General features: G+C 33.6%; 3 protein-coding genes and 1 pseudogene across 21 annotated transcripts; 2 read left to right on the top strand and 2 right to left on the bottom strand.

Moving 5' to 3' along the window:
- The first annotated feature begins 454 nt into the window (after positions 1-454).
- Positions 455-11,195, top strand: LOC124822946 (Pentatricopeptide repeat (PPR) superfamily protein). Of its 19 annotated transcripts, XR_015785993.1 has the most exons (7): positions 455-821; positions 2,679-2,853; positions 5,320-5,400; positions 5,786-7,420; positions 7,604-7,658; positions 8,351-8,413; positions 8,515-8,652. XR_015785993.1 is itself a non-coding variant. In XM_088113361.1 (5 exons), exon 5 carries the CDS (start codon positions 5,843-5,845, stop codon positions 7,349-7,351), a length of 1,509 nt encoding a protein of 502 aa, XP_087969487.1. In that variant the 5' UTR covers positions 455-821; positions 2,679-2,849; positions 5,320-5,400; positions 5,595-5,702; positions 5,786-5,842; the 3' UTR covers positions 7,352-7,494. The 19 variants fall into 19 exon arrangements, 8 of the variants coding, with proteins under 8 accessions (XP_087969487.1, XP_087969485.1, XP_087969490.1 ...); XR_015785990.1 differs by lacking the exons at positions 8,351-8,413; positions 8,515-8,652 and adding an exon at positions 10,739-10,878; XR_015785995.1 differs by lacking the exons at positions 8,351-8,413; positions 8,515-8,652 and adding an exon at positions 10,725-10,864.
- Positions 7,834-11,332, bottom strand: FTSH6 (FTSH protease 6). The gene is made up of 5 exons (XM_047295049.2): positions 10,731-11,332; positions 9,555-10,095; positions 8,999-9,312; positions 8,484-8,724; positions 7,834-8,402 (listed from the first exon to the last, which is right to left on the bottom strand). The coding sequence occupies exons 1-5, from the start codon at positions 11,330-11,332 to the stop codon at positions 8,061-8,063; spliced, it is 2,040 nt and encodes a 679-aa protein (XP_047151005.1). The 3' UTR covers positions 7,834-8,060.
- Positions 11,333-12,153: 821 nt separating this feature from the next.
- On the top strand, positions 12,154-14,986 carry LOC124822948 (amino acid transporter AVT1I-like). Its single transcript, XM_088113365.1, has 5 exons — positions 12,154-12,790; positions 13,139-13,222; positions 13,306-13,472; positions 13,549-14,156; positions 14,237-14,986. Exons 3-5 carry the CDS (start codon positions 13,316-13,318, stop codon positions 14,759-14,761), a joined length of 1,290 nt encoding a protein of 429 aa, XP_087969491.1. The 5' UTR covers positions 12,154-12,790; positions 13,139-13,222; positions 13,306-13,315; the 3' UTR covers positions 14,762-14,986.
- Positions 14,987-15,953: 967 nt separating this feature from the next.
- LOC124822947 (putative CCR4-associated factor 1 homolog 9 pseudogene) lies at positions 15,954-16,781 on the bottom strand (annotated as a pseudogene).
- Positions 16,782-17,284: the final 503 nt, after the last annotated feature.

The following is a 17,284-nucleotide window of genomic DNA, read 5'->3' as shown; positions in this document are numbered from 1 at the left end:
ACTTTTATAATTTCTTTTTTGAATTTTTTTTCATTTTCTTTTAAATAAAAATAATAATTAAAATTTTCTTTTTTAACTTTCCAAAATAATAAAATTATATATTTAAAATATACTTATAGTTAAAAAATTATTTTAAATAAGTTTTTATAAAATCAATATTTATACATTTATATTTAATTAAAAAGATATTAAATATCTGTAAATTTTGAAAATTATTGAACTTGTAAAGTAAATAAAAGAAATAACTAAAAAAACATTAAAAGTGAATTAATTTAGTTTGGGGGCTAGTCCCATCCTAACCCTACCCTAACTAGGGTTGGGTAAAATAAACTAATCTGCACTTAATTATAGTTAACTGTACTGAATAATACTAAAAATTACTAATCCATTTTTACTAAAAACTTAAATATACTGTTTTATAGTTTAATTTTTAAAACTGAACTGATTACGTTTTTAGTTCTTAGTTCAGTTAACTATAGGAAAACTGTATCCCTCTCCTTTCCAATTATTTCTGAAACGTGACCCTGTTCTGGCTGGATGCGGCGTTGCCCACCATGATCTTGTTGGCAAAGGAGATCTCCAACGAAAACTCACAGTAATCCTACGGTGACCCAATCGCTGCCCACCGTTGTAGTCGAAAGAGAGCTTCAACGAAAACCCACGGTGACTCTGCCCTAGCCCTACCGTGACGCGCGGCCGCTGCCACCGTGACTCTGTCGACAAATGAGAGTTCCAACGGTGACCCTGCTCTGACCCTTGTCGTTGTTGATGTATCGAATGTCGAGGGGCCTGTCTTGTTCACTGCCATACCGACCGTCGAGGTAAGTAGTGATTCGATTATTGTGTTCGAGCTAGTCACTCTTTGCCTCTGCCTCTCCGTGTTGTCTCTACCTGTCTGTGTTGTCTCTGCCTCTATGTGCTGCCGCCTTACTATGTATTTTCCTTAAACCTATGATTTATGAAATTTTAATGTTGTGGGGTTTCTTCTTTTCGCCATTTTTATTGTCCCTTTTCATTCTTTGTGCTTATTTTTCTGCTTGATTGATGAATTTAAGGTGTTTATGGTGCAGTATAATGTTGGTACTTCTTACTTTATGGATTGTGTCTCTTAACCCTAAGGAAAATAGTAAGAGTTCTTTGAATTTTCAACTGGTTAGTTATGTGAGACCCTTTTAGATATTACATGTGGCTGTTTGCTACCAAATCATCTCAGTCATCACATAACGATTCCTTCATTATAATCGTGTTCCTAAGAAGTTTGGTTGAGGCAAGCAGAAGAATCCTCTCGAACCTGCAGATTGGAGTGAAAAACAGGATAGCATGCCAGCTATTATTGTTCATGATTCTAATATTTTAGCTGATGCTTCTTCTTTTAATGATGTTGTTTTTGATGATTTGAATGTTATTTTTGCTTCCAATTTTGATAATGTTGATTCTGACTTTAGGCCTGTAGTTCAATATGGTTTCAATGATGTTGTTATATTCTTTTTCTCTATATCTTTTGTTCCAACACTTGCCTTTATAGTCTTTCTTCAACTTCATGCTTTGTTCATATTTTAAACATTTGCTCAAATAATGGTGATACTATAGAAGAACACTCCACGTAATTCCCATGTTTTTTTTTCTTCTGTTGGAACAAGCTAGATCCTATTTAAAACGCAATTGACTGAGACATACAATATGTTTGAATTTTAATATATGTTGAACCCTTTTCATCTCAACTCATAAACTTTTGACAGCATACTGATATATTCATTTTCATGTAAAAGTGATTACAGCAACGTCTAACAGTAGGGAAAACCATTTTCACATAAACAAGAAAATAGTTAGAATTTTCAATATATATATATATATAATTTTAGAATTTTGTTCTGTTTGAAAAGTTATAGACTAATTTGTTTATTTATATAGAGAGGTATATCTCTATATAAATTGAGTTTTGTTTTACTGTAGTCTCTTCTCTAGTGCTTTTATCTGAAACGTTTTGTTTTACTGTATATTGAGTTTGAAGGCAATTAAACTTTTGTGAGGACTGTTTCGGTTTTTAGATGATTGATGGCTTTTTTGGTTCACAATAATAGCTTATTTCATTCAGTTATGGAGAGAGCTTTTGAAGAATACGTGATTTTTAACCAAACATACTACAACTTGAATATCCACGTCTGTATTCACTTGTTATTCAATAACTTCGGGAAAAAAATTGAATTTTGTGCTGAGATTATTTTCTGTATTACAGTAAACTTTAGTTGTATGAAATCATTGATATTCCCAGTTTAGATTATCTTCCCACATTCTCATTATCTGGGAAGGGAGGCATATGGTACCTCATCATGTGGGTGTCTCTTTTCTCTTTCTTCAATTTTAATGTTTGACTAGTAATTTCAATTTGTAGCAGAAAACTAGCTCTGTCGTAATCCTTGATTTTGCTGGATTTTTAAATTGATTATGAGGGGTAATAAAAGTGTTTCAATATACAGGAAAAAAAATGTCTTTAAAATATGTCAGATCACGTTAAAATATGTTGTCAGCAATTTATCATATAGATATTGATCTTATTAAGCCTAGTGCTGACACTGCTATTATTGATTTCACTTCCAATGCTCTTGATTTAGTTTATGCTATTGATCATATTGATATACTTGTTGCTGTTTTTGATCCAAATGTTTTTGCTGTTTCAGATCTTGCAATTGTTCAAGTGCTGTAACAACAATTGTTCAAGTGCTGTAATTGCACTGCTGTTGTTGCTGATTTTTCAAGTGCTGATTTTGCAATTATTTAATCGCAGGATTATTATTGGATACGAGACCATAATGACTCAGATCGACTTCATCCCGGCATTTTTATATAATGCAGGTTTTTGAAACCTATTTATTTTTCATGTAGAAAATTTTGAATTTTAAAATAGCTCGGAAGTATCTGATTTAATCAAGATTTGACTTATAAAATAAGTATACTGCATGCATTTGGAATGAAAAGTAGTGCTGTGCAACAGGATTAGTTTACTGAACTGCACTCTACTATGAGTAGACTAAAAACTAGTGCAGTTCAGTTCACCCTAACTATTTTTAGTTCAGTTTAGTTTAAGAGAACTGTTTTATAGTTAACTGCAAATTTTTATAGTATAGTGCAGTGCAGTATACTTTGCCCAGCCCTAACCCCAACCCACTTTATGTGGGGCTTTAGGGGTTGGAGCTTTTAAAAAGCCCCCTATTAAGTGGGCTAGAAAATTGGGGCTTGATTTTAGAAGGGGTCAGGGTCAACCCATGGGCCAGGGGCTCAAATGACACCTCTAGTTTTAAGCCATATGTCTCCATTTCTTTTGCATGATTAATTCTTGGATCATCGTTTTAACTGCAAAAAATAATAGGTTATATGTTAGGTTGATTCATAATGTTTTACTAATATTTTATCAAGAATTTATTGGATCATGCACCTGCGAAGACACATGACTTTTCTAAAAAATATATTAAGATTTGATACAAATGATTCAACTCAATATTCATACAAGTGATTTCCCTAAATGTAAGAATATAAAAATTATTAAAAATTTTGTTTAAACTAAAATTCTTACATTATATAAATTTTAACATATCAATAATACAGTCTTTAGTATTATTATCATAATTAACAAGTGTTTTGTTTATTTTTATCTGAACTTTATTTAGGGATCTCTAATCATAAATGTTAGTTATTATCACTTACTTGTTTGTTTGTAAGTGGTTTAAGTTTCGTTTTTTCGATGTTTCTAATATCATATTTTTTTATCAGGATTTATGAAACGATTTATTAGATGTTAGCAATTTTGAGTCATTTATATATATATATATATATATATATATATATATATATATATATATATATATATATATATAACAAATCATTAAATATGTAAGGGATATTGTATTTTATTAGTCAATTAAGTAAATTATGATTAAGGACATATATGTCATAAAATGTTTATTATGTAGAGACCAATAAAATTTTAATTTGTTGAAGAGGCCAAATTGAAATTATTAAAACTTAGAAAAAGAAGTAACCGAAGTTATATAAATGGGTCATGGTCCCATGTATGAGCATGCTCATTATATTTATATATTTTTTTTCTTTATCTCTATAAGGAGAGAAAAATCAAGAGGAACCTAAGGTGCTCTATTTCGTAAGAGTTTATTGCTTATTAATTTTGATTTGTGCTTCATAAATTTTAATATTAGATTGTATTCTGACTTCATATAATCAATAAAAATAGTTTTATTTTACCAAATTATGTCATGTGTTTGTTTTTTCCATTATAATTCTTGTTTTTTTGTATTTTTCATGGATATTGTTTTTTAGGACTTCTTAGTATTGAGCTAGCATTGCTAATATGAGTATAGTTTTTTGTTAGTATATATTTTTTTTCATGTGTTAGTGTATTTATGTCATTGCTATCTTGTTTAGATATGTTTTTGAATGGATAAATCTTGGATTGTTAAACTTTGAAATTCAGTCAACTACTTCATTAGTTTAAAAAAATTCTTAAATTTTGTTTTTGAGAATGAGGCTCTTAGATATACAATTCGTTGCCATGTTTCAAAGGTGGGTTTATGAAATGACAAACAAAAAATATAGTTTAGGAGTACTTGATTTTAAAACCATTCTCCAAAAAATATGTATTATAGAATCTTCATGGTAAGAAACAAATAGAATATATTTTTAGAAATGAAAATGATACAAGAGGTCTTTCATTTTAAAAATTCAATAAAAACAATGATAAATGAAGTATTTAGATATTATAGGCAAAAATCTACTTATATATATTCCTCTACGGAAATTAAAATTTGAAAAAAGATTACAAGAGTCCATAATTTTCATCATTGAGAATTAAGAGTGGTTGGAAGTAGAAATATCAGCATCACCTTTCCCTAGAAAAACAAACCAGACAACTTCACTATGTTTAATACTTGATGGAAATTTTGCCCAATAGTTTATGGGAACAACTTCAAACAAGTGTTGAAAATATTTTATGAAAGTAACACTAAACTGAGCGATTAAAAATAATGAAGACAATTTATCTTTAAAATTAATGCAAAACGAGCTTATGTGTATGTAAAAACGTGATTATGTTAAGTAACTAACCCAGAACTCGAAAGATCAAATATACATAAATAACAAAAACTTAATATAAATATGTATCAAATATTACATTTAGCCTTTCCTATGCAATGATGTCAAGGTTTGTTTTCATGTTTACTCTTCTAAATTCTATTTGTCTTTGTTTAGAAAAAAGGTTAGTGTTTTTCATCTAACCTTTTCTTCCGTGTTCCTTTTTTGATTTTTCAGAATCCATAACAATCTATCCCGTTTCAAGGATTGAAGTTTAGTGATCGCTCTCTCTTGTTCCCAACTTACCTCAATTAACAGGTTTTAGCCATGCACTCCCTTGATTTGCCCTGTTTTTTTCCTTTTTGGATTGGGGTTTCGTCACTGTGTGTTTATGAATTGTGTTAATGTGCACTGTGTGTAGCATTCTCTCTGCTAGAGGTTGCATTTTTTGTTATTGTTTCTGCACATGAGTTTCTATGCTTATCTTTTTCAAATTTCATTTTCTGTAATAGGATTAGTGAAGCTGCTGGTTGCACAAATTGACATCATTTTCTAAATTAATGAATGAGTCAATTAGTAAACCTAGTGGGGATGTTGATGTCCATGACAAAGACGATAATGTAACCGAATTTATTAGAGTAAATATTATTAGTAAAATTACAATATTGTTTTTTGCTTTTACAAAACTATGTACCTGACGCAGAATTCCTTGTCTAAAACTATGACAATGGAGAAGGCAGATTGAAAGCCGAATGCATACATGGTTTGTCTTCCGACATTGAAGACACAGTTTCTCTCGAAGAAGCACCAATGCCTCTTTCTCCTAAACTTGTGTGGTTCCATGGAACAATTCCATCAAATACAGGCACAAATCCACCTCTCTGGTCTCTACCAAGACACACACACTCTCTCAGAACTCGTCTACTTTTGCTCCCTCTCTCCCTCCAAGAACCTCCGCCACGCTCGGGCACTTGTGCACCATGCTGTCACCCCATCACCCATTTCTTGGAACATCCTCATCCGAGGCTACGCCGCGAGCGATTCCCCCCTTGAAGCTTTTTGGGTATTTCAGAAAATGCGAGAACGTGGTGCCATGCCTAACAAACTCACCTTCCCTTTCCTCATTAAGTCTTGTGCTGCAGCTACTGCACTTGGTGAAGGGAAGCAGGTTCATGCGGACGCTTTTAAGTGTGGTTTGGACTCTGACGTGTACGTTGGTAACAATTTGATTAATTTCTATGGGTGTTGTAAGAGGATTGTGGATGCAAGAAAGGTGTTTGATGAAATGCCGGAGAGAACAGTTGTTTCTTGGAACTCGGTCATCACTGCGTGTGTTGAGAGTCTTTGGTTGGATGAGGGGATTGAGTATTTTTTCAGGATGTGGGGTTGTGGGTTTGAGCCTGATGAGACTTCCATGGTGTTGTTATTATCTGCTTGTGCTGAGTTGGGGTACTTGAGTTTGGGAAGATGGGCTCATTCTCAGTTGGTTTTGAGAGGGATGGTTCTGAGTGTTCAATTGGGTACTGCTCTTGTTGACATGTATGGGAAGTCTGGGGCTTTGGGCTATGCAAGGTTTGTTTTTGAGAGAATGGAAAAGAGGAATGTGTGGACATGGAGTGCAATGATATTGGGGTTGGCTCAACACGGGTTTGCTGAGGAAGCCCTTGCGCTGTTTGCAATGATGCGTATCAATAACAATCATGATATATGCCCAAATTATGTGACCTATCTCGGGGTTCTTTGTGCTTGTAGCCATGCTGGGATGGTAGATGAGGGTTGCCAGTATTTTCATGACATGGAATGTGTGCATGGGATCAAGCCCCTGATGATGCATTATGGAGTCATGGTTGATGTATTGGGTCGTGCTGGTCGTCTTGAAGAAGCTTATTGGTTTATACAGATGATGCCTATTGAGCCTGATCCGGTTGTGTGGAGGACATTGCTAAGTGCATGCGCTATACATGATGTGCATGACCATGCTGGGATTGGAGAAAGAGTGAGAAAGAGGTTACTTAGGATGGAGCCAAGGAGGGGAGGGAATTTGGTTATTGTTGCTAACATGTACGCTGAAGTGGGTATGTGGGAGAAAGCAACAAATGTGAGGAGGGTGATGAGAAATGGAGGAATGAAGAAATTGGCTGGGGAGAGTTGTGTGGACTTAGGTGGCTCCATGCATAGGTTCTTCGCGGGCTATGATCCTTGCCCAGATTTGATGTCCGTTTATCATCTACTCGATGGATTGAACTTGCACTTGAAAATGGTTAACTGATACTTGCTATAGTAGTTGCTTTCAATGAATTCTGCTTGGTGGATATTGAAATTAGAAAAACACCCATAGGTTAGTTCTTTCGAAATCATTTTTGTTGACAATTTCTGTGACTAAATGCTCTTACCATTTATTTCTATATTGTATCTATGATTTTGTCACACAAGGAATTTTTGTGGCTATTTTATTAACGTTTACCCCATTTCTGACATTTTCAAATTCCATCCCTTGTTGCAAAATGACGAGTCTATATAGCAAACCCGTGAAGCATTCATTATCACCAAAGTTTTCCTTCATTTCTTGGTTCCAGGTATATTTCAGATCTTACTGTACTTTTTTTCCTAAATACATGCATAATCTTCCTGATGCTAGATACTTAAACAGAAAGACATCAAAGCTATATAATTTAGTTAGCAAACTAAACCAACGATTGGCATTTGAAAGTAGGCATGTGGATTGAGAGTCCTAGATGAAGGAGGCATGGATAAGCTTAATCTACCATTCCATAAAGAAAAACCATTTGAAGATTGTTTACAGTAATTATTTTAGGCTCAAAAGGAAGATTGATTCTAGGAGATGATAATTAGGTAACTTATCCACGGCTGAAAGTAAACAATTCTCTGTCAAAACTAACTTCTATACTCATAGTTATGTATAATCTCATCCTACTTTGATACAAAGCTATATATATTCTTGGGTACTTGAACTATACTTATGCTTCGATCATTTCCCTCACAGGAATTCTATCTATCTTAATGGAAGAAATATCCGTGAATTCTGATAATAGAGCTTTAAATTCATCTCCATTAAGGGTTTCCTTTTCAAGTAGCACATCTACTAACTTGTCAATTGCATCACGGTTATTCCTTATGTGATTCTTTGCAATTTCATATGCTGTCTCTATTATCTCCCTCACTGAGTTATCAATGTCTTCAGCTAGTTTCTCTGACAGTGAGTTCCTAGCCAGCATCCTAAGCACCACATCACTACTTTGCACTGCAGGATCAATCAATGCCCATGGCCCTATCTTTGACATGCCAAACACTGTTACCATCTGTTGCAAAAGTTATAACAACTTTCAGCACTGTGATTTCTAAAACATCCGTTGCCATATGTTTTTGTCGACAATACTAACCTGTCTTGCTATTTGTGTAATTTGTTGCAAGTCCCCAGCAGCTCCAGTGGTTATCTCAGTTTCACCAAATATGACTTCCTCTGCTGCTCTGCCTCCTAAGCCTCCAACTATTCTAGCAAAAAGTTTGTTCTTAGAGACTAGAGAAGAATCTTCATCAGGTATGAACCATGTTAAACCCCGGGCTTGACCTCTGGGAACTAGTGTGACTTTTTGTACTGGATCATGTCCTGGTGTCAGTGTCCTACATAGAGTAAACATTGTTAAGTTACATCCCAAATGCAAGAGGGTCGATCAATATGAAGTACTTCAAATATCACTCTCAAAAGGTATGTTCTGTGGACCTTCTGTTTTTATTTTCATTCCTTTATTTTATAATGAAAAACTTGGAAATACAATGAAAAAACAAAGGTCAATTCCTCAAAAACGTATTGACCTTCAATTTTTCTAGCAACTACGGACAAACATCATGTTTTGTTCTAAATTTTTCTATTACCGTATGTATTTGATGTACTTACGCGCAAACAGCATGTCCAATTTCATGGTAAGCCACCAGAATTTTGCTCCTGCCATCAGTCATCTTGGTTCCTTCCATGCCTGCCACAATGCGATCTATGGAGTGATCAATTTCTTTGAGTGTGATCTTATCTTTGCCTCTTCGACCAGCAAGAATGGCGGCTTCATTCATGAGGTTTGCCAGGTCTGCACCACTGAATCCTGGAGTTCTCATGGCAATGACACTAAGAGAAACATCCTTGTCAAGCTTCTTGTTTTTACTATGAACTTTCAATATGTCTTCCCTCCCTTTTATATCTGGTAATTCAACAGTGACCTATTGGAACAATTATAAAACAAATAATGTATTTCTTGTCTCCTCCTTAACTTCAACTAGTGATAGAAGAAATCATTTATCTGCTGATATATAATATTTTATATTCTCATCCTATCACATTTTTTTTTTCAGCAACCAACCACAAATCATTAAGTATAGTTATTAGAAAAGGCACGTTATGATTTCTGATTAGATGAATACACAGAAAGTAAACTCATTGTCATGAGATTCCATAATTATACCTGCCTATCGAACCTGCCAGGTCTAAGCAATGCTGAATCAAGAATTTCAGGTCTGTTAGTGGCAGCAATTACTATAACGCCAGTGTTTCCAGTAAAACCATCCATTTCAGTGAGCAACTGATTCAGTGTTTGTTCTCTTTCATCGTTTCCTCCACCTATACCTGTTCCTCTCTTCCTTCCTACAGCATCTATCTCATCAATGAACACCAAACATGGCGAATTTTGCTTGGCCTTATTGAACAAATCCCTCACCCTTGAGGCCCCTACACCCACAAACATCTCAACGAACTCCGATCCAGATAGGGAGAAGAAAGGAACCCCAGCCTCTCCTGCAATTGCCTTGGCCAGCAATGTCTTTCCAGTCCCCGGAGGCCCTACCAAAAGAACCCCTTTCGGAATTTTGGCTCCAACGGCTGAAAACTTCTCTGGGGTCTTCAAGAACTCAACAATCTCTTGGAAATCTTGCTTGGCTTCATCAACTCCTGCTACATCCTCAAATGTCACTCCCGTATTTGGTTCCATCTCAAACTTTGCCTTGCTCCTGAAGTTAATATCATCAGAGGAAATAATGTTAGGTTGCTCAATATAGTAGTTTATACCTATGTGGAAGTGACATACTAAAAACAAACAGTTATACAAGAACATATACTCCTTTTAAAGTCATCTTACTTGCCATGAAATATCAACATTCTCATTGCTTACTTTGATTGCGAGTATTATTGAGAGAAAAAATAAATTAGTCTTGAACTGATTGGTGAGCACTAATTTGTCTCTCAGTTCACCTGCTTGAGAATTATGAAACCATTTTTATGTTATGTTTTCGAATTACGAAACCATTTTCTCAAAAACTCTTCTTGAACTATTTATAAATATAACATTTTCTTGAGCTTATTAGTGAATTACTTCAAAACCAGCTGACTGAAAAACTAGTTCAGGAACTGATTCACCCAATCCCAAGAACCGGTTGAGTTGAGTTCTTGAATTATAACAAGTTTGATTCAGTTCTTTGCGATAAAGTGAACCATCAATAGCCTTACTTAGCATATGCTAGTTTTTCCTATTTTAATTCCTTAGTGAAAAAATAAGAAGGAAAATTACAATTAAAAATACTGAATGACTCTGCATGCATACCCAATATTTGCTAGTTGCTACTTATACTTATTGCTATAGCCATACCTTCCTAGTCCAAAGGGCAAGTTGGGGCCACCAGCAGGATTATTAATTGGTGTCCTCAAGAGTAGAGAACCAAGCAGAATCAAAGGAAAGGCCAAATTTCCCAACAAGTCAAGTAGTGCAGGCCACCAACTAACTTCCAAGGGATAAGCAGCAAAATCAACATTTTTATCTTTCATTTTCCTGATCAAGTCCTGAGGCAAACCAGGTAACTGAATTTTGACTCTTTGCATTTTTTCCAATGTTGCATTGTATATCTCTGCAATAGCAACTGTTCCATTTTCAAAGAGGTCCACCTTCTTGACAGCACCTTCATCCAAGTATTGCAGGAACCTTGAGTAAGAGATTCTGTTTGATGTGGAAGCAGCTGGGCTCTCAGGCTCAGCTCTTGTGGATTGAGCAACAGAAAGCCCAGCCAATGCTGGGCCCAACCCAATAACAGCTGAGGATAAAAGCTTCCTCTTGCTGATGACTTTGTTATCTAACAAAGATTGTTTGCATGATTTCTGGCTGTGGCTGGCTTTTGTGAGGTGAGGATCCTTGGAAGGGTCTTGAGGCTTGTGGAACAAAGTGGGGGCGACTGACAAACATAGTGCAGGAGACATTTTTTTAACTCTAAATGCTCGCCAATCTGTTGATTGGGTATTTACTATTTAGTGATGAAGTGTTACTGCAAGTGTGTGATGGTAATGCACCTTTCTTCAGTGGCTTGATTAGTATGCAAAAATTGATTCGGAGGGAAGAAGTAGAGTTTGCTTAAAAAGGAGAGGGAAATGGAACCTTCGGGTACCTTAATTTGAACTTCGTTTGATTAAGTTTTTTTTTTTCACTTGTCCAGTTTTTTTGTTCAGGAAGGATCTACTATGTTCATGTATCTTTGGCTACTTCTTTTGTCCTTTCTTTGCCTGTTTAGAAGTGGTAAGATTGATGGATAGGATTGTCCATGGAAAAAAGCGAAGGGAGAAGATGGTTGTGGAAGATATCAACAAAATTTCCTGCGTAAGTCACAACACAACCACACACTTGGAAGAACCGGAATTGGTAGCGTTGATTGATTGGACTTCTTATACACCAAAATCATCTCATGTGAATCCCAGGTTCAAATGTTGCCACCTAATAAATTCATATACTTTTGTTGAAATCATTGGTATAGGATCTGAGAATTTATTGATATAGGATATGTACTTCTGTTTCCGGGTTATAATTATGGACGTTTATAAACTAAAACATATTCGTTCTAATTTTTAAATACACTTCATTGTTGGGTAAATTCTATGTATGTCCTTTTACAAAAAGCTACCATCAACTTTTAATATTTATGAAACTCGCGTAAAGTTTTTCAATAATAAAAAGTTTATAATTAAGAATTTTCTTATTTTAATTTAGAAGATACATACTCCAAAAAAAAAAAATCCTGATTAGTTTAAAAAATATTTAGATTGATCGTTTTCTGCTTTAAATTATTGAAACATTTTTTATTTGACTCTTTAAAATTTTTGTTATTTTAATATTGAACTCTTTGATAGTATTATGTTTATTTCTTTAATTTTTTTAAATCAATAAATATTTAAAAAAGTACATATGGAAATATCAATATATTTTACTTTAAAGAAATAGACATATATAGTCCAATGTCCTTTGGCATGACAAGAGGAAGAAACATAAAAACCAAGAGTACTTTAATGAGAAATAAGACAAGCAAATAGAGTCACCGATGAGGAGTAAGAAGTTAAACATCCTAACAACTTTCCTCAAAAAATTCAAGTTAGTATTAATTGTTAATGTAGGTAAGTGAGATTGGCATGGAGCTCATGGGATTACATATCTTTAATTGTGCTGTGTATGAAGTTACTAACAAAAGATAACATAACAATTAACTTTTCTGTTGAAATGGGTTATGAGAGTTAAAAAGACAAGGACAAAATTTGAAAAGGATCATTATCACAGGAAAATGTATTATGGCAGTAGACCATGTGGCAAAGGGAAGAAAGTGCAAGAAAGGGATAACCAATGTTCTGTATAGCAGCACTACATTTGGTGTTGGAAGTGATATATACCAAATCGTAAGAACTTCTTACAATTTTCTTCTCTCTCTTTTCCTTAATTTTACTCAAATCGGACCCATGTCTACATTAAAAGTTGGCTTTTTATGTTGTTAAAACTTATTTGTTCTTCCAAATTGTAAACTGCAAAAGCATAACGTAATCGTATGGATAATAAAGGCGAGTTTTATAGGTGGGTTTACAGATAAAAATATCTTTCAAATGTAAGAAAGAGAGACGTAATTCGATGCAGTTTTTTTTTTCTTTTAATTAATGTTTCCGAATTCGTTCTGAAAATCCGTCTAATAAATGCTAAATATATGCAAGCTTTCTATGGAGAAAGAACAACGTTTGTTACTTGTTACGTAGGTAAATCACAATTCAAAAGATTATTTAAGTGGCCCATACTATTGACAGCAAAAGTTAGTTCCTCCAAGAAAGTGAAGAATTCCGGTACGAAATTTAATGTATAATTAGAGCTGTTCCATCACCAACTTCAATCAATCCTTAGCGATTTTTCCACCTTCTGTATCCAGTTTTGCTCAAATGTCAGAAAAACATTCCAACAATTCATCCGTGAATGTGCCTTTAGTAGCCGATAATGGCGAGTTGGCTCAGCATAAAACCATAACCTATCCTCCTTCTGCACAAGACACTGTATCCTTCTTTCACACTTGTCTTAACGGACTCAATGCAATAGCAGGTTCCATTATTTACAACAAATGTTCTTTATCTATATAAACTTCTTTTTTTCAGTTACCTCAATGTTTGGTTTGCAGGTGTAGGTATACTCTCAGTTCCTTACGCTCTTGCATCTGGAGGATGGTTAAGCTTGGTTCTTTTGTTTGGAATTGCCACTGCAGCACTTTACACGGGCACGTTGATAAAAAGATGCATGGATATGAATACGAATATCAGAAGCTATCCTGATATAGGTGAACTTGCATTTGGAAAGACAGGAAGGCTAATAGTGTCAGTATCCATGTATACTGAACTATATCTAGTTTCAATAGGATTCTTGATTCTAGAAGGTGATAACTTGAGTAACTTGTTCCCCAATGCGAAGGTTCAGATAGCTGGCTTAGCAATTGCAGGGAAACAATTCTTTGTGATATTGGTTTCCCTTATCATCTTGCCCACAGTTTGGTTGGACAACTTGAGTCTACTCTCTTATGTATCTGCAAGTGGAGTCTTCGCTTCTGTTCTCATCATCCTTTCAATAACATGGACTGCAACATTTGATGGAGTTGCTTTTCATCATAAAGGAACTCTTGTCCGTTGGAATGGTCTCCCCACAGCTGTTAGCTTGTATGCCTTCTGTTATTGTGCGCATCCTGTCTTTCCCACCTTGTACAATTCCATAAGAAACAAACATCATTTCACTAATGTAAGTACTTCTGTTTGATTTGAATAACATTGGTTAATTTAATCCTATGTAATAATGAAGTTTATCTTTTATAATACTAGGTCTTAATTGGCTGCTTTCTCTTAACCACTGTGGGCTATGCATCCATGGCTATAGTGGGTTATTTAATGTTTGGTGAGGAGGTTGAGTCACAAGTAACACTGAACCTGCCTCTGAACAAAGTTAGCTCAAAAGTAGCAATATACACAACGTTGATGAATCCCATATCGAAGTTTGCTTTGATGGCAACACCTATTACGAATGCTTTAAAAGACTTGCTTCCAAGGAGGTACAAGAATAGGGTGACGAGCATCTTAGTTAGCACAGTGTTGGTAATGAGCACCACCGTTGCTGCCCTTGCTGTTCCTTTCTTTGGGTCTCTGATGTCACTGGTTGGAGCCTTTCTAAGTGTCACAGCTTCTATTCTGCTTCCATGCTTGTGCTACTTGAAGATTTCGGGCACTTACAGGAACTTTGGGTGTGAGAGTGTAGTCATAGTGATACTAATAATGGCGGCTTTAGCAATGGCAATATCTGGAACATACACCTCTTTCATGGAAATAGCACACCACCTAGTTCAACTATGATCCAATCAAATACAACACTGTGTGCATGAAGAACCCGTCGGTTCATTAAATTGAAACACTAACTCCCATGAATAAAAGGACTCACACGTATGTAACAAATAAAAGAACAACTGTTTGCTTTTATTTTCAATCCTATGATTGGAATAAATGTGTCACCTTTTAGCATAGTTGTGGTTGAAATCTGAATTTTCCACTTTAAATTATCCAGATAAATTATTAAATGAATTTACCATTTAAGTATGATAGAGTTTTTAACTGCAAAAGCACTGTCACGTCCTCAAATAATGATCCCAGTGTAAATAAGAACGACGAGAGATTCTTTTTTGAAGTCCTCCTCTTTAACCGTATTTGTCTATTTATTTGATGAGATTTAATCTCTCTCTTTTTTCTGTAATTTATCTAAATGAGATCTGTATTTCAGTGAATTCCAGAATTGAGTAATGATTATAAAATACACTAAAACAATGCAAGTTATACTAATTACTTTAATTTTTATAATTAAAATACTCTAAATTATTAAAAATAAAATATACATATAAATATACTAAATTATTAAAACAGTTTACCATTTTCTATCATTATTAATTTATTCAAAAAAAAATCAAAATAGTGATTACTTTAAAAAAAGTAAGTTAACAACTCTTATATTATAAGCGATAAAATAAACAAATGAATTGTATACACAAAAATATAAAATCGTCTTTATACATTTAGTTATAGATAATATAATATGATATAGATATTATTCTTATTAACAATAACTATACAAAATAATAAAATTATAATTATAAAAATAAATATAAATATCTTTTACAATTTTATTATAAATAATATTTATTTATTTTTTAGATAATTTTATTATTATAAATAATTATTTGAATTTAAAAACTATTATTTTTTTTTAAAAGTGAACAAATAAAAAGAAATACTTAAATTTAAAAAGATAATCATTTAACAAAATAAAATTGGTATGATATTTTAAATTAAAAAAAATACATATTAAAAACTTAAATTAAAAAAATATACAAGATAAACTTCTTTTATATAATTACAAAAACATTATTATTAAACAATAAATATGAGACTAGAAAAAAAACACAAGATATTATTTGTTGTAATCCACTCAAATTTATACAATTTTTTTCACTTGATAATGCAAGAGTAGTACAACATTCTAAAACAAACATTAATATCAAAACATCTCTAAGCCATAAACAACACTTGCGTGTTTTTTCAAGTCACTATCTGTATGAAAATAAAGTCTTTTAATCTCATTAAAAACATGCAGAGTGACCAAACTATCAGAACCTGCATGATGACTTTTTCTGGCACTATTATCAAAACCTAGGGACTTACTGACTTTATCTAAACCGCCATAAAGGTTGGGACAAAATTTGACGAGATGTTTAACATCATATACTTTCTGTCCAAAGAAGAATTTAACGAGATGTAGAAAGTCACTCAAGTTGGAAGGTAGAATTGGTTGCATGTGCAAAAAACGGTGACTCAATACCTTGACCAAGTAGGCAAAATCATAAGCACCATGAAAAGTAATCCACTGAATATGATTGTTGCATAGGAGTCCTGAGGTCATCATGAGCTCAACGAATCGCATGATGTTGGCTCCAAAGCTACGATTCTTATGAAAATCCATGCCTTGGCTTTGAAGGAGGGCGATGGAGTGAGGAGCGTGAAGATGGCGTGTGACATCGAACTCACAAAAGTTGAACTCCCAAATGAAGCGGTTGGAGGTTCCAAAAGTTGGAAGGTTTCCATGGCAGTCTGAAAGGGTCAGTCCAACTTGGATGAGGTGCATACGGTCCACATTGGCTTTCATCACTGCATAGTTATTTTGTGGTTGTCGAAATGCTGGATCCAACTGAAAGATGACACCAGGAAACTCTGTGTCCATAGAGATGAAAGGGAAGAACCTAATCATTCTACGAATTAATTCGAACTCAGCTTCAAGGTTGTACGCCCACACTGATCGCGTCATCACAACACCACATGACATGGCCATCTTAGTATCTCTATTGCTATCCCTTTTTTCAAAAGTAATAAAATAGAGCTATAACTTCACACTTTTATAATGATGGATTATGAAAAAAATTATAAACTATAGATATAGATATAAATATAGATATAGATATAGATATATAGATAGATAGATATAGATATAGAGAGATATACGTAAATAACATTATGTTATTTGTTTTAAAGCATGAAGTTAAATAATAGATAATTTTTTTAAGTGATATATTGAAGTGTAACCATTTATTTTATCTTTTTGATATTTGATTATACTTAAATAATAACTTATCTATTTGATAAGATCTTATAAGATTGTTATTTTTAAATGACAGATAACTGTTTTATCTATTTTATGCTCCATGTTAATTTTAAAAATTATTAAAATTAAAACGAAAATTTTGAGTTATATATGATAAAAATATTATCAATATAATCTTATTATCTCTTAATTTTGACTATATAAATAAATGTCATTTGTATATTTTTAAATCC

The sequence above is a fragment of the Vigna umbellata genome, chromosome 4, assembly GCF_029865625.1.
Source record: "Vigna umbellata cultivar VRB3 chromosome 4, Vumbellata_1.0, whole genome shotgun sequence".
NCBI classification, from domain to species: Eukaryota; Viridiplantae; Streptophyta; class Magnoliopsida; order Fabales; family Fabaceae; genus Vigna; species Vigna umbellata.
This window is presented reverse-complemented; position numbering and strand designations above follow the sequence as displayed.

Excerpts from the sequence above, each read along its gene's own strand:
- LOC124822946 (XM_088113364.1), top strand. The coding sequence starts at position 5,843 with ATGGTTTGTCTTCCGACATTGAAGACACAGTTTCTCTCGAAGAAGCAC.
- FTSH6 (XM_047295049.2), bottom strand. The coding sequence starts at position 11,332 with ATGTCTCCTGCACTATGTTTGTCAGTCGCCCCCACTTTGTTCCACAAG. Across the intron at positions 10,096-10,730 it reads TTGCCCTTTGGACTAGGAAG|GAGCAAGGCAAAGTTTGAGA; the intron begins GTATGGCTATAG and ends TATTAACTTCAG. Across the intron at positions 8,725-8,998 it reads ATTGGACATGCTGTTTGCGC|GACACTGACACCAGGACATG; the intron begins GTAAGTACATCA and ends TACTCTATGTAG.
- LOC124822948 (XM_088113365.1), top strand. The coding sequence starts at position 13,316 with ATGTCAGAAAAACATTCCAACAATTCATCCGTGAATGTGCCTTTAGTA. Across the intron at positions 13,473-13,548 it reads CGGACTCAATGCAATAGCAG|GTGTAGGTATACTCTCAGTT; the intron begins GTTCCATTATTT and ends TTTGGTTTGCAG. Across the intron at positions 14,157-14,236 it reads ACAAACATCATTTCACTAAT|GTCTTAATTGGCTGCTTTCT; the intron begins GTAAGTACTTCT and ends TTATAATACTAG.